Genomic DNA, 12,225 nt, shown 5'->3' with positions numbered 1-12,225 from the left:
AGAACAGGACTGTAGGAATTAAAAGGTATATACTTCATATCAATCAATAAGGTTTAATGAGTAGCTATGAGTGCAAAGCACCAAGCAACTAAGGATTATTTTGGTTTTGTTTATTTTCTGAGCAAAAAACAAAGGAAAAGAAGCCAGAGACCCTCATCTCAAGAAACTAACAATCTTAGTGAAGCTTAGTCTGCAATTCAAAAAAAAAAAGGAGCTGACAAAATGGAAATATGAGATTCTGGGGTAGAGTGGAACCACACACAGACACACACACACACAGCTGAAAAACATCTGCAGGAGAGGAATCCCTAAGTCACAGAATGCCAGTAGCTTTCTTCAACAGGTGACATTAATAATAGCATTGGTACTACTGGGACTGTTCTAGGGAGGAAATCTCCAGGGGAACTAAAATAATATTATTTTTTGAGTCATGAAACAAATAAAAACCAAGTTTGGTTTACCAGGACTGAAAATTGGGTGAGTGGAAGAGACCTAGGATATGGTTCAAATTTCAAGGGTAGTAAAGTAGCCTAGAGACCTCACAGTTTTAAAACTTTAGTTCAGTTGGTTCTTCTCCACTATGGTTTCTCTTTCATGTGACAATGTATTTTCCTTAACAAATGAATTCCTAGAATGTTATTTTTTTAAAAAGAGAAATTTTCAATACCAGTCTTAAAAAGACCTGGGGCTCAATTTTCCCTCTGGGTGGAAGTATAAGCTAGGAAATAGGTAATATGTAGGAGCAGAGCCAGCCAGAGACTAGGGATGCTTAGATAGAAGGTACTAGAGAAGTGTGTCCTCACGAAGGAGAGCAGTTTTCACCGAAAGAAAAGATGCATCAACACTTCAGGGAATAGGATTAGACCTTGGGGAAAATTGGGGGTTGGATGGGGGTTAACTGCCCTGGAGAGAAATTTCTCATGTCTAATGTTTTTTAAGCTTCTCCAGTTCTAAGACAAAATAGTAATTTTAACATTATTAACAGCTTATATTTGTATTAATGATATGGTTTACAAAGTTTTTTCACACTTTATGATGATGCAAACACAAATTTTATCAGGGAAAGGGCCCAGGGCTCAACAATTATTTTTAAAGGATTAACTAAATGTATAGTCAAAAAAATTTTCATTCTTTCGTTTAAGCTCCATAGTTTCCTCCTGGGGAGAAAGGATGGAAAAAAGAGAAGAGGAAAGGAGGAATTACTCCTTCATCCCATCACTTTATGCCAGCCTTCACTTAATCAGTCAGAACTCAACACTTAATGCTCTTGCTTTCATCCCTTTGACTAAGTGCAGTATATACTGAGAGTGAGGACAGATTTGTGAGTTGAGGGTGTTTGTGGGAGGAGAAGACAGGCCGGTTCAAGAGATCTACAAAGAAGCCAGGAATAGGGTGATTGCAGAATCCAGATTGCCTGGGACAGGCACAGTTTATACCTGCTGTCCCAGAATAATTATTATGGCACCTTGTCATTCTCAGATGTGTCCTGGTTTGAACAATAAATTATAGGGTCACCCCAGCCATGGGTCTTTTTTGCCTTTTTTTCAGGCAATCGCTTTAACTATTCTCCTGGGGTAATCCACAAGGGTGTTAAGATCTCAGCTGGGTGCAAAGCACTGTGCTAGGCTCTTTGGAGCACTACGAAAGAGGTGGAAGAATGTGTAGTCCCATGTAGCATTCCTCAAATGGCATAAGTTTTGGGGAAATAAACACTACCACACCTTTCTCAAGGTTAATGCTTCTCATTCTCAAGGTTAATGCTTCCAAGGAGCAATATCTGCATCCCAGGAATGTTTTAACCCTAACCACCTGTGCTCCTACAATTCTGGATGGGGCCTCAGGCAGTGACCTATACAGAGTTGGCTGTTTAAAAATCATCAGGGGAACTTGTTAAAAATAGAGATTCTTGGACCCACTGCCTGAGATTCTGATTCAGCACATCTGAGAATCTATTAAAAAACAAAATAAAAACAAAGCTTCCCAGGTGGTTTGGGTGTGAAAGCCAGATCCGACCCACTGGTGAGTCATCATCACCCTTTGACCACTGCCTGGAGTGATCCACTGTTGCTGTGGAAACCACTGATGTTGACCTCTGCCAGACTGGTTTTTGAATTTTACTTCTTTTTCTTTTCTTTTTTTTTTTTTAAAGTACACATCTGTTTCAAAAATAGAGGGCAATATTTTTAGAAAAGACGTGTTTTCTCTTTCCAGATACTTATATTTAGAGAGAAAAAGCAAAGTCCCCACAAGGCAGAAAATTTTCTCATCTGAAACCAAATTCAACAGAAAGCAGATGTCTCTCACTACTTTAGACCAACTGGGAAGAACTAATGAGCAGTTATTTCCTGAGGCAAGCTTCTGACTGGCGCTTCCTTCAAGTTTTAGCTGTTGTAAGGTGCCTGGCTGGAGAAGTTCTGGTCGGAGGCAGGCAGTGACTGGCCAAGATGCTATCAAGACTCTGGAGGCTCCAGCTTGAGGCAGACCTGGAAAAGGATGGCCCTGCCGATGTCACGATCAGAATAAAATTTACACACAGATAGCCGAGTAGCCAGGTGACCCATACTGAATGACCCTGACAAATACACATTTACACTCAATGACTGAACTCAGCCATCAGAGGCAGAGGAGAAGGTGGGGAGACAGGGGCCGAGAGAGGGTTTCTGTAGCTTTATGTTGCAAGGTCGGCCTGATGAATTCAGAAATTCGTGATTCTGAGTTCTCTTTTCTTTCAACTTAAAAATAAAAGCATAAAATCGTTGCATCTCGAACAGAAGGTTCTTGGAATTTACTGCTATTCATAAATCCTGATAGATCTTGGGATACCAAAACAGAATTTCCCTTCCAAAGATACTGACTAGGATCCCTCATCTTGCCAGCAACTATCATACTAGGGTGCGCAGGGACTGCCCAGGAACCAGCTGTATGTAACAGAGATGTAGTGGACACCTCACTACAGTTCTGCTATAGAAGGAGCTGGTCTTGTCTGAAATAGGAATCATTTCTTTTAGTTCCTCCCTCTTGCCCAGCCTTTGTCTGCAGAACTCCTGGGCTTCAGTGGAAGGTGCTGAGTCCTTCCCTCAGAAATGCTCCTACTGTGCTTCTCCCTGGTTCAGGGCACAGAAAACCCAGCGTGGTCCCCTGACCAGCTGGCTCTCAGCACCCTCCAGCCTGCCATCCGCTCAGAGCCCACAGAGCACCAAGGTCTGTATGAACTGTCCTCTTCTAACCCTTTTTACAGCCCCACCACCTCTTTCCCCCAAACCTTCACATTGCCATCAGGGACTTACAACTTCCCTTTGCTAATACCCCTCACCCCCCAGCCACTGTGTCTTCCCACACATTAGCACAACTTCCTTTCCTCCACCGCCAGCCAAATGCAGACCCCTACTCCACATTTGGTTTGGGGGAGGGATCATCACCCAGAAACAGTAGGGCAATCTGCTGAATTCGCCCTGAGAGGAAATGTCTGACAATTTTAATTTTTCAGGTCTGAGTAAATAATGAGGAATCTACTCAACAACAAAGAATGTGATGTGAGAAAAAGCTAGGAAGGAACAGTTTTGAAAAGGGCCGGATGGAAAAGAAAACAAAGTAATGTTCACATCACAATATCCCAAAGACCAGCCTTTATTTCAAACCTCCTTCTCTTCAGTTACTATTGCTAGGCACATCACTGTCGTCTATGTCCGAATCACCCAACTTACACTCTGGGACCCTAGGTTCCTTCCCCTGGATCTGCTGGGCCACATGAGTTGCAGTCCATCCACTTGCTCAGGTAGGCTCTCCACCTGTCCATTGTGAGTTTAGGTAACCCTCCCAGTGCGCCCCAGGAGATTACAGGGAAGCAGTCTCTTCCTTCCTTTCCCTCCCTCTCCTCTTCTTCCCAGGCCTAAGCCCCAAGTAAGTTAAAAATTCTTAATGTGGGACCCACAGGTGAGCCTTACACATGTACGTGTACGTGTGTGTGTGTGTGTGTGTGTGTGTGTGTGGTGTGAGAATTTTCTGGGGCAAGATTCACCATTTTTTACATCAGATTTTCAACAAAGGGACCCCAAAAAAGACAAGGAACCACTGACTGGTCCTCAAGCTGTTCTGTGTAGTCATGTGAGTGATGAGCAGGGCAGACTAGAGGGAGGGACTGAGGTGCTCGTGCAGCCGTGGTAATCAGGGTCCAGCACAGTACCTTGGAAGCAGCCATCACGGCCGCCGTGGCCGCCACGTTCAAGCCCCGCTTCCCAAAGTGCACAAGGGCATCATAACTTCGGTCTTTTGCTTGGACCAGGCAATCATCGATTTCCTGTCAAAGGAAAAACAGAGGCACACTGAGTTGAAAGGTTCAAATAAATCTCTATTCTCTTTCCCTTCTCCCAGGCGCTGGGCTTGGCAGCTTGCCTGATTCTCACTGGGTCTGAGAAGTCATGGGCACTGTGAGCATGTGTGTAGCTAGGAGGAGGGAGAGACACAGCAGAAATGCAGAAGAGTAGAAAAGGGATCTCTGAAAAAACAGCCACTTTCTGCACCAGCAACACCCTGGGATTGTTTCTAACACCCTCTAACCTCCCAGGGAGGCTCTAGGGAGTCCTGGATGTGGACAGTCCTGCCTGCCATTTTACCCACAGCTGCTCACTAAGACACTGAAAGAACCTGGGGTGCGGAGAATGCCAAGAATCGAGCTTCTACCCCTAGACCTGCCACTGACTGGCTGTCAGACCGTGGCAAGTACTCAGCCTCTCTACACACAGTTTTGTCTTCTGAAAAATGAGGATAATGACAATACCTAACACCTAACTCGTGCAGTATGGTGAAGAGTAAATGAGGTAATTCCAGTAAAGCCTCTAACATAGTAGCTGGCTTCAATAAGTGATAACCATTGTCATCTTCCTTATCTTGAGGGGGGTGGGCCTTTGTAGTTCTAAAATTCTATTACTCTATACTTATTTAATTCTACAGCCAAATATTGTCCCATATGTATTGATAGGAGGGAGTAGGATGCTGAAAGAAATGTGTTATTTGATAAGGGAGATCATTTTACAAATATTCAAATAAGAGCAGAAATGAGAAGTCATCCATTGTCATAAAATAAGGTAAAGGTGAGTGGAAAACAGCACTGAGGTCTCCTTCAGGGACCAAAGCCAAGTATAAGATTGGTTAAGTTCAAATTTGGATCAACTCTGGCTTAATCTTTTTGTTTGTATTGGGTTGTCATTGTTTTAAGAAAATGGCTGTTTGTCATTACAGTAGCTCATTTCAGAGTTCAGTAAGACAATGACATTTGGCTTCAGTCTGTCTGAAGTTCAGCACATTAGTGCATTTCCTTCGCTTTGAGGTGTGCGAGTGGGGTCAGCACCCCCTGCCCCCCTGACTCCCCCACTGAAGGCTTCCCTGGGAAGTCGGGAAGTCAAGTCGCAGCAGCCAACCCTCTAACTGTGACACCCCTGCCCCCAACTCTGGAAGTGATTCTTGGCAGCTCTTGAGGGTCAGTCACCTTCACTTGAATGGAAATTATGCTGGCAGCTTCAGGGGAAGCCCAGCATCTGGGGAAAGGAAAGTAGGAAGAGCGGAGACATGATAACCAGGTTAAGACAGGGACCCATTCCTCAAAATCCATCCTTCTGAGACAAGAAGTGCTGTCGTCCTAGCTCCTAAAGGGATTTCCAGAAATGTCCACAGTGGCCTGCTCATCCAACAGATTTGTTTCCCAAACCCTTCCCCTAGAAGAAGTCCAAAGTATTCAACTTTCAGAAGCAACAGAAATTAATCAAGCCACCTATAGTGCTCCTATTTTATGTTAAAGGACTCTGCCACACTGTTAGTTTAGAAGGTGATATAATTAATGAATTATACAATGTTGGAATCCTTGACCCGATAATCCCGCTCTTGGGAATTTATTCTAAGATAATCAAAGGAACTATAAACTCCGTGAATGGTAGTATTCACTGCAGAATTACCTGTAACAGAAAAAAAATAGAGACAATCTAAATATCCAGCAGTCAGTGAATATTGTCATCGTGGGTCATTATGAAAACTAAGTAGAAATGGATTATGTGTAAATATATTTAAGATCTCAGAATAAAAATATTTTATCTACATTAAGCTTAAAAAAATTAAAAAATATATATTCTATGTAAAACTTTAAATAGTCTATGTAAAAATCATTTCTACAAAAGGACAGGGGCTAAGCATAATAAAAGGAATGAAATTCAGTTTCAGGGGAATTGTGAGTGGATTTTTTTCTTTCTTTTGTTTCAATTTATGGAAATGTTTTCTCATCAATAATGATAAATAACATCTTTTAGAGAATCTGATCAATATTTCTAAACAAGTCCCAAAAATACACTTAAAAAAAGATTAGAATGAATAACTTGTTGGAAGTAAATAACAGACAAATGTGTAGTCTCCTGCAATAAAATAATCTGTGCTTTCTGTTTATTGCTGGGATTTTTTTTTTTCCCACTTGCTGGAAGGAGTGAAAGGCAGAGTGGTAAGAATTACCTTTTCTTTTGAAGACAGTGTGGGATGTACAAACTTCCGGTACAGGAGGCTGGAGCCTTTTGTGTAGGGAGACAGCAGCCAGGCTACAAACGCTATTTTTAGTTCATAATAGAATGGAAACCTGGAGAGAGAGAGGAAAACACAAGTTCCGTTAGGTTCTCAGCAATGCCACCCTTATGAAGGATGAGACCTGGTGGGCAGCAAGGACGCCCCTCCTGCCCGCACACACAGGACTGCCAGGTCCCCAGATTCCTCCTTCCCCCACCCATGAAGGTGAGCACGCGCACGCACAGGGCACAACCCCAAGGCCTCTCTTTGAAACCCAGTTTTTGTTTTCTTTTGTTGCCAAAGCAAACCAGGAAGGCAGGTTCTCTCCAGCAACCATCCTACAGCCCTGCCTGGCAAAGGCTGGCGCTTCCTGCCACACTGTGCTCATTTAGGTTGGAGCTGGGGCTGTAGCCACAGGCCTCAGGCTCCGAAGATCATGTTGCTGCTGCAGGCCCAGTTGTTCACTCCTCTTCACTCTTGTCCAAGAAGTTATAAACATCAGGGGGAATTACCGTAGGGTGGACCTGACAACAAATCTCCAGACTGGGAATAAAAGCCCCCCCCTTCTTGTCTGTCTTCTTGGCCCCAAGACAAGCAAGGACAGAAGCCGCACTCTTGCCAGGGAGCAGAATGCTACTCACCCTATTAAATCAGTGGCAAGCAAACAGATTTTTATCTTTTTGGTGCCAAAAAAAAAAAAAAAATAAGACTTCAGGGTGCAGTAGCATCCAGTTCTGGAGTTTGAAGTCCTGCACACCCTTGAGCCCATTCATTTATTTGTCCCACAAACACTCACCCAGCACCTGTATGCTCCACCTTGTGCCAAGCACTGGGGAGACAAAGGTGAGCAAAGAAGACCGGATCCCTGCCTTCCTGGGGCTTCCAGTCCAGCAGGAAACAAACAAGATTGTGGCATCTTTGGAACTGAGGGTCCACTCCGGGAAATAGAGATTGAGAAAATAATCACAAAGAATATAGAATAGCAATCTGAGACAAGTGCCACAGTGGGTGCCTCTGCTAGCCCACATAGTGCCCTTGAAGGTATTAGAAAAAGCCAGGCCCTTCACCTAGAGGCAGCTCTGTGGGCACACAGCTTGGCAGGCTGAGCTTGGGCTGGATTTCAGCTCCACTCACTCCTTGGCCAGATATTCTGTGCTGTGAATAAGCTGTGCAATCACATCAGGCAGTCCTGAGATGCATCAACCACATCTTTTTATTTTCTATATTCTGATGCTTTGACATCTTGCTTGGGGCCTTGCTGACTCTGGAGGGACTGTCCCTCCCAAAGAAGCTAATTCCTAAAGATAGTAAAGAACTCACCTGCCAGCACACCTTCTATACACAAACCAACCAAGCCAGAGCCCAACCCCCCACACACACCTCTACTGGGCTCTCACGCTCTGGGCCATGAGCCACTTGCCCCAGTCACCCCACGGCCAGCTACTAGACAACCAGTGACAGCCCCACACCCCAGAGCCCACCAAAATTATTCAAAGCTGCCAACCCCCAGCCTGCTTACCCTGCCTCACCCTTTCCTTCCTTTACTGCGGACATCACAACAAAGGCCCTCACACATTTCCTCCCTCTGACTCCTGATTGACCCCAGTGTGCCCTGAGTGACGTGCTGTGCCTCCTTTTTCTGAGGATCTGTGAGTGTGAAAACATCTTCATTTGTGACAGTCATTTCTGTGCTTGCATATCTTACTACACCTGATTAAAACAAGCCCCAAGTATTCTTGAAACATGATGCTATTGAGGGAGAAAGCCACCTGTGCTAGTCTGAGAGATCAGAAAAGTAAATCCTTCCCAGGCATCCTCCCCAGATAAGGGAGCAGAAAATAAGAAAGAGCAATTTCTAGCAAGTCATTCCAGGGCCTTTTAGGCTCACACAGACCCCGCCCCCAGCCCCACCCACCCCTGCTTCCCCGTTTAGGTCTCCTGGCAGCCGTCTTGCTCAGGCAGGCCCCTCTGAATACTCCCTCAGCAATTAGGGGGCGTTTTCATGGCAAGATTGTTTAATGTTTCACAGCCAGAAAGGAGAGGGGCTGAAAGAACAGAGGTGTGATTCTCCCACATTTGAACACTCTGGTGATTAGTAACGGAGAAACTTTTGTTTTGAAAACAAGTACTTGCCAGCCCCAAGGGGAAAATGAATGAATCTGGCAAGCTCAGACACCGACACAGACACATGGATAATCCCAGGGGCATCTGTCACACTGCAGCTCCTTTATTATGTAAAATGCATATTTAAAAAAAATAGGTTGTGCATGCACACAGTTTAAAAAATTCTAAAAGTCCAAAAGATATACAACAAACAAAGAGTCTCCTTCCCACTCTGGATCCCCAGTCCCTTTTCTAAAAGCAAAACATCATCAGTTACTTGTGTACCCTTCAAGAGGTAGACTAGGGCTAGGCATATATATCATGCAGGTATATGACTCCCTTAACCACCCCCATACACACAGTAGCATTCTATACACCTCTTCCTACACCTTGCTTCCCCCTAGCACACACACAATTATATCATACCAGTACAGGAAGGGATACCCACATCCCTCCCCGCCCCCCCGCCACGCTCCCTCTCTCTCTTTTTAGAGACATGCTGAAATGCAGTGGTGCAATCATAGTTCACTGTAACCTCGAACTACTGGACTCAAGCGATCCTCCCACCACAGCCTCTCAAGTAGCTGGGACTACAGGTGTGCACCACCATATCCAGCTAATTTTAAAAATTGTTTTTGTAGAAGTGGAGTCTCGCTATGTTGCCCAGGCTTGTCTTGAACTCTGAGCCTCAAGAGATCCTCCCTCTTGGGTCTCCCAAAGTGCTGGAATTACAGGTTTGAGCCGCCATACCCAGCCACCTCACTCTTCTCAATGGCTGCATCCAAGCGCACTAGCATCTGCTCAGGCCTCTGTGAATGGATACTTATGGTGGTTACAATCTTTGGCTACTACAGCAGAGCTGCAAGCAAACCTGCTTATATATGTATGCTTCTTTACATATGCATGCAAAGGTATCCTTAGCATAAATATCCACAAGTGGAATTTCTGTGTGTACTTTATTTATAGACAGAGGTTGCACCTCCACACAAACATGGGCACAAGAGCCAGCTTCTCCCGAGCCACGCCCTCACAGTGTATGGCAGAGCCTGCCCCAGGCTATGTGGGATGAGTGTGTGTATTAGATCCAGAGTGGTCCTTCCGGACTGCCTGAGCCCCTTTTATTTTCTGGCCAGCCTGCTACAGACCCTCCTTGTTCTTTGGGTTCTTTCTGTGTATCCCATTCACACTGGTGCAGCCTTCAAAAGCTTTCCCGCCTCCCAATCCCCTGGCATCTCCAAAGACAAAGTAGGGTAGCAGACTTGGTTTGAGGCGGCCTCCAGGCCTGCGCATTTGGGTGCCGCCTTCCCAGGCAGCCTCTGGACTGGTAGGAGAGAGAGCTACTCTGTGTTCCCCTGGGGTGAGGGAAATCAGCTGGTTATGGAAGAATCACAACTAAATGGGTTTGTTCCATGGGCAAAAAGGTGGCATAAGTATCCAGAGAAGAAAAAAGGAAGTCATTGCAGCCCAATAATCCCTGACCTTTCCAGGACTGGTTAAAAATAGGCTTTTTTTGGAGTCTTTTCTAGGCAGCAAAACCAGAATCTCAAGACTGTATCCTACTGTTAGCAATCACTATATTTTCTTTTAATTTCTTTCCGCAAGCTTTTTTCCTGCCCCACTTGTGTACTCAAAGATAACCACCGGCTTGTTGGTTGAGTCATTGTTTTATTGATTTGTTCAGTTGGGAAAATTCTATTGAAAAGCTATAAGGTGAAGGTATGTGCTGAGCAGTACAGGGAAACCAAAGCTCACTGAAACATCCTCACCCTTAGAGGTTTCCCATCAAGTAGGAGAGCTAAGACAAGCAGGTGAGCCCATCAGCGATGCTACAAGGGAAGCATAAACAGTCTCAGTGGGGGACAAGAGCTTTGTCTCCCTCCAAATTTCCTTTTGTCACTCACCAACATCCACCCCGGAATTTTCTTACTATTTACTTGGCATCATCTCAACCTCAATAGGTCCAAAACAAACCTCTCTGAAGTTTTTATAGGTTATCCTCTGGTGAGTGAGGGTCCTCTGCCCTTTGCAGAGTCAAATGAGGAAATGGCCTTAAGACTGAGTGGGCCTTAAGTTTTAGAGAGTGGAGGGAGTCTAAGTTTCAGGTGACCATAAGGATGTAGAATGTGGGCCACATGAGAAGCTTCCCTGGGATGCCAGCTGACCCATGGGATATGGTATTAAAAGAAGCTGGGGGCTGCTATTCGACTCTCAAGTTTCTCCTCAAAGCATAAATGTGAAACCTCCTTACCTCTCCAGTGTGGAAGGAGACCTCTTGGGTAGGAGTAAAGGTTGTATACATCTTAACCAGGAAAGAAAAGGAAGAAATGAAGGAGGGAGGGAGAAAGGAAGACATGCATACACTACATGGGAAAAAAGAATGCTACTCCTAAACCATCAACCTAGAAGAACAGAGGACAAGAAGGGGCAAGGACCACCTACTTCAGGACAGAAGAAAAGTATGAAATGGCAGAAGAGAGACAAAAGTACTCAAGTACCTGCACCTCACTGGGGTTGGAAATTTCCCAGGTTATTTTCTCTCCTGAAGGCATCTGAGAGGTGCGGGCTCTGACCGAGCCACCCAGTGCCTGTACAGAGCTAGCATACAGTAGCTTCTACAATCGGTTGTGGCATGAGATACCTCCTGGACCAACCTCCCTGGGAACTTCCCCCATTCTCCCTTCCTCCATCCTATTATAGGCAGGCCCCTGGTACCCTTGTTAATCCAAGTGATCTCTAGATCACAGCTAAGTACTTACTACTTAGTACTTACTAAGTAAGTACTTAATAAATACTAAGTAAGTACTAAAAACTAAATGATCTCTAAATCACAGGAGAGTAAAATTTGGAAGGGGAGGCTCATACTGATCCTTTTTGGGTAAGAACTCTTTTTCCTCTCAAAATGGAAATATCTTTATTATTTTCTCTGATGACACTTGATCAGATCATGGTAAAACATTCATATAACACAGCAAATGCAAAACTAACCCTATGATCCCAAGTCGTAGAAATAACCCTGGTTAATTGCACTCTCTACACTACTTTTACTACACAGTCACATGTGTGTAAACTCATGTCCTCGAAATATAAACAGAACACTATACATTATTCACAGACTCTTTTACCTAAGAAGACACAATACATTAATACAAAGACCTAGCTTATGTTTTTTTAATTGTTCCATTGCTGGAAACACTAATAGCTGCATTGTTTATAAGGGAAAAAAATGGCAACCAACTTAAATGTCCATCAAAGTGGGATTAAATAAATTATGCTTCATCTATACCGTGAAATACTATGTGGCCATTAAAAAAACAGGTAGATGCAGTTATGTTCATATGAAAGTATTCCAAAATAAATTTAATAAGCAAAATGAGGACTGTTATGTATATTGTAATACTATTGTTAAAAAAAAAGAAAAAGCGTGTGTACACACACACACATAAATTCTTTTTAATTTGTGAAAATTTATGGGGTACATAAGAAATTTTGTTGCAGGTATGTAATATATAGTGATTAAGTCAGGGTATTCAGGATGTCTGTCACCTGAGTACAATATACTTTTGTTAAGTACAGTCATCCTAC

General features: G+C 44.0%; 1 protein-coding gene across 3 annotated transcripts in view; it reads right to left on the bottom strand.

The window, feature by feature from the left end:
• REEP1 (receptor accessory protein 1) overlaps positions 1–12,225 on the bottom strand; it is a 114,497-nt gene that overhangs the window by 32,762 nt on the left and 69,510 nt on the right. For 2 of the 3 annotated variants that reach the window (XM_012644239.1, XM_012644238.1), the window contains 2 exons: positions 6,493–6,613; positions 4,184–4,297 (listed from right to left, as the gene is read on the bottom strand). The exons of the other annotated variant lie outside the window; for it this stretch is intronic. In XM_012644239.1, coding sequence (XP_012499693.1) covers positions 4,184–4,297; positions 6,493–6,613 — 235 coding nt within the window. The remainder of the gene's footprint in view (positions 1–4,183; positions 4,298–6,492; positions 6,614–12,225) is intronic. 3 annotated transcript variants of the gene reach the window in all.

Source organism: Propithecus coquereli, unplaced genomic scaffold (genome assembly GCF_000956105.1).
Source record: "Propithecus coquereli isolate 6110/MARCELLA unplaced genomic scaffold, Pcoq_1.0 Scaffold208, whole genome shotgun sequence".
In the NCBI taxonomy this organism is placed as follows: domain Eukaryota; kingdom Metazoa; phylum Chordata; class Mammalia; order Primates; family Indriidae; genus Propithecus; species Propithecus coquereli.
This window is presented reverse-complemented; position numbering and strand designations above follow the sequence as displayed.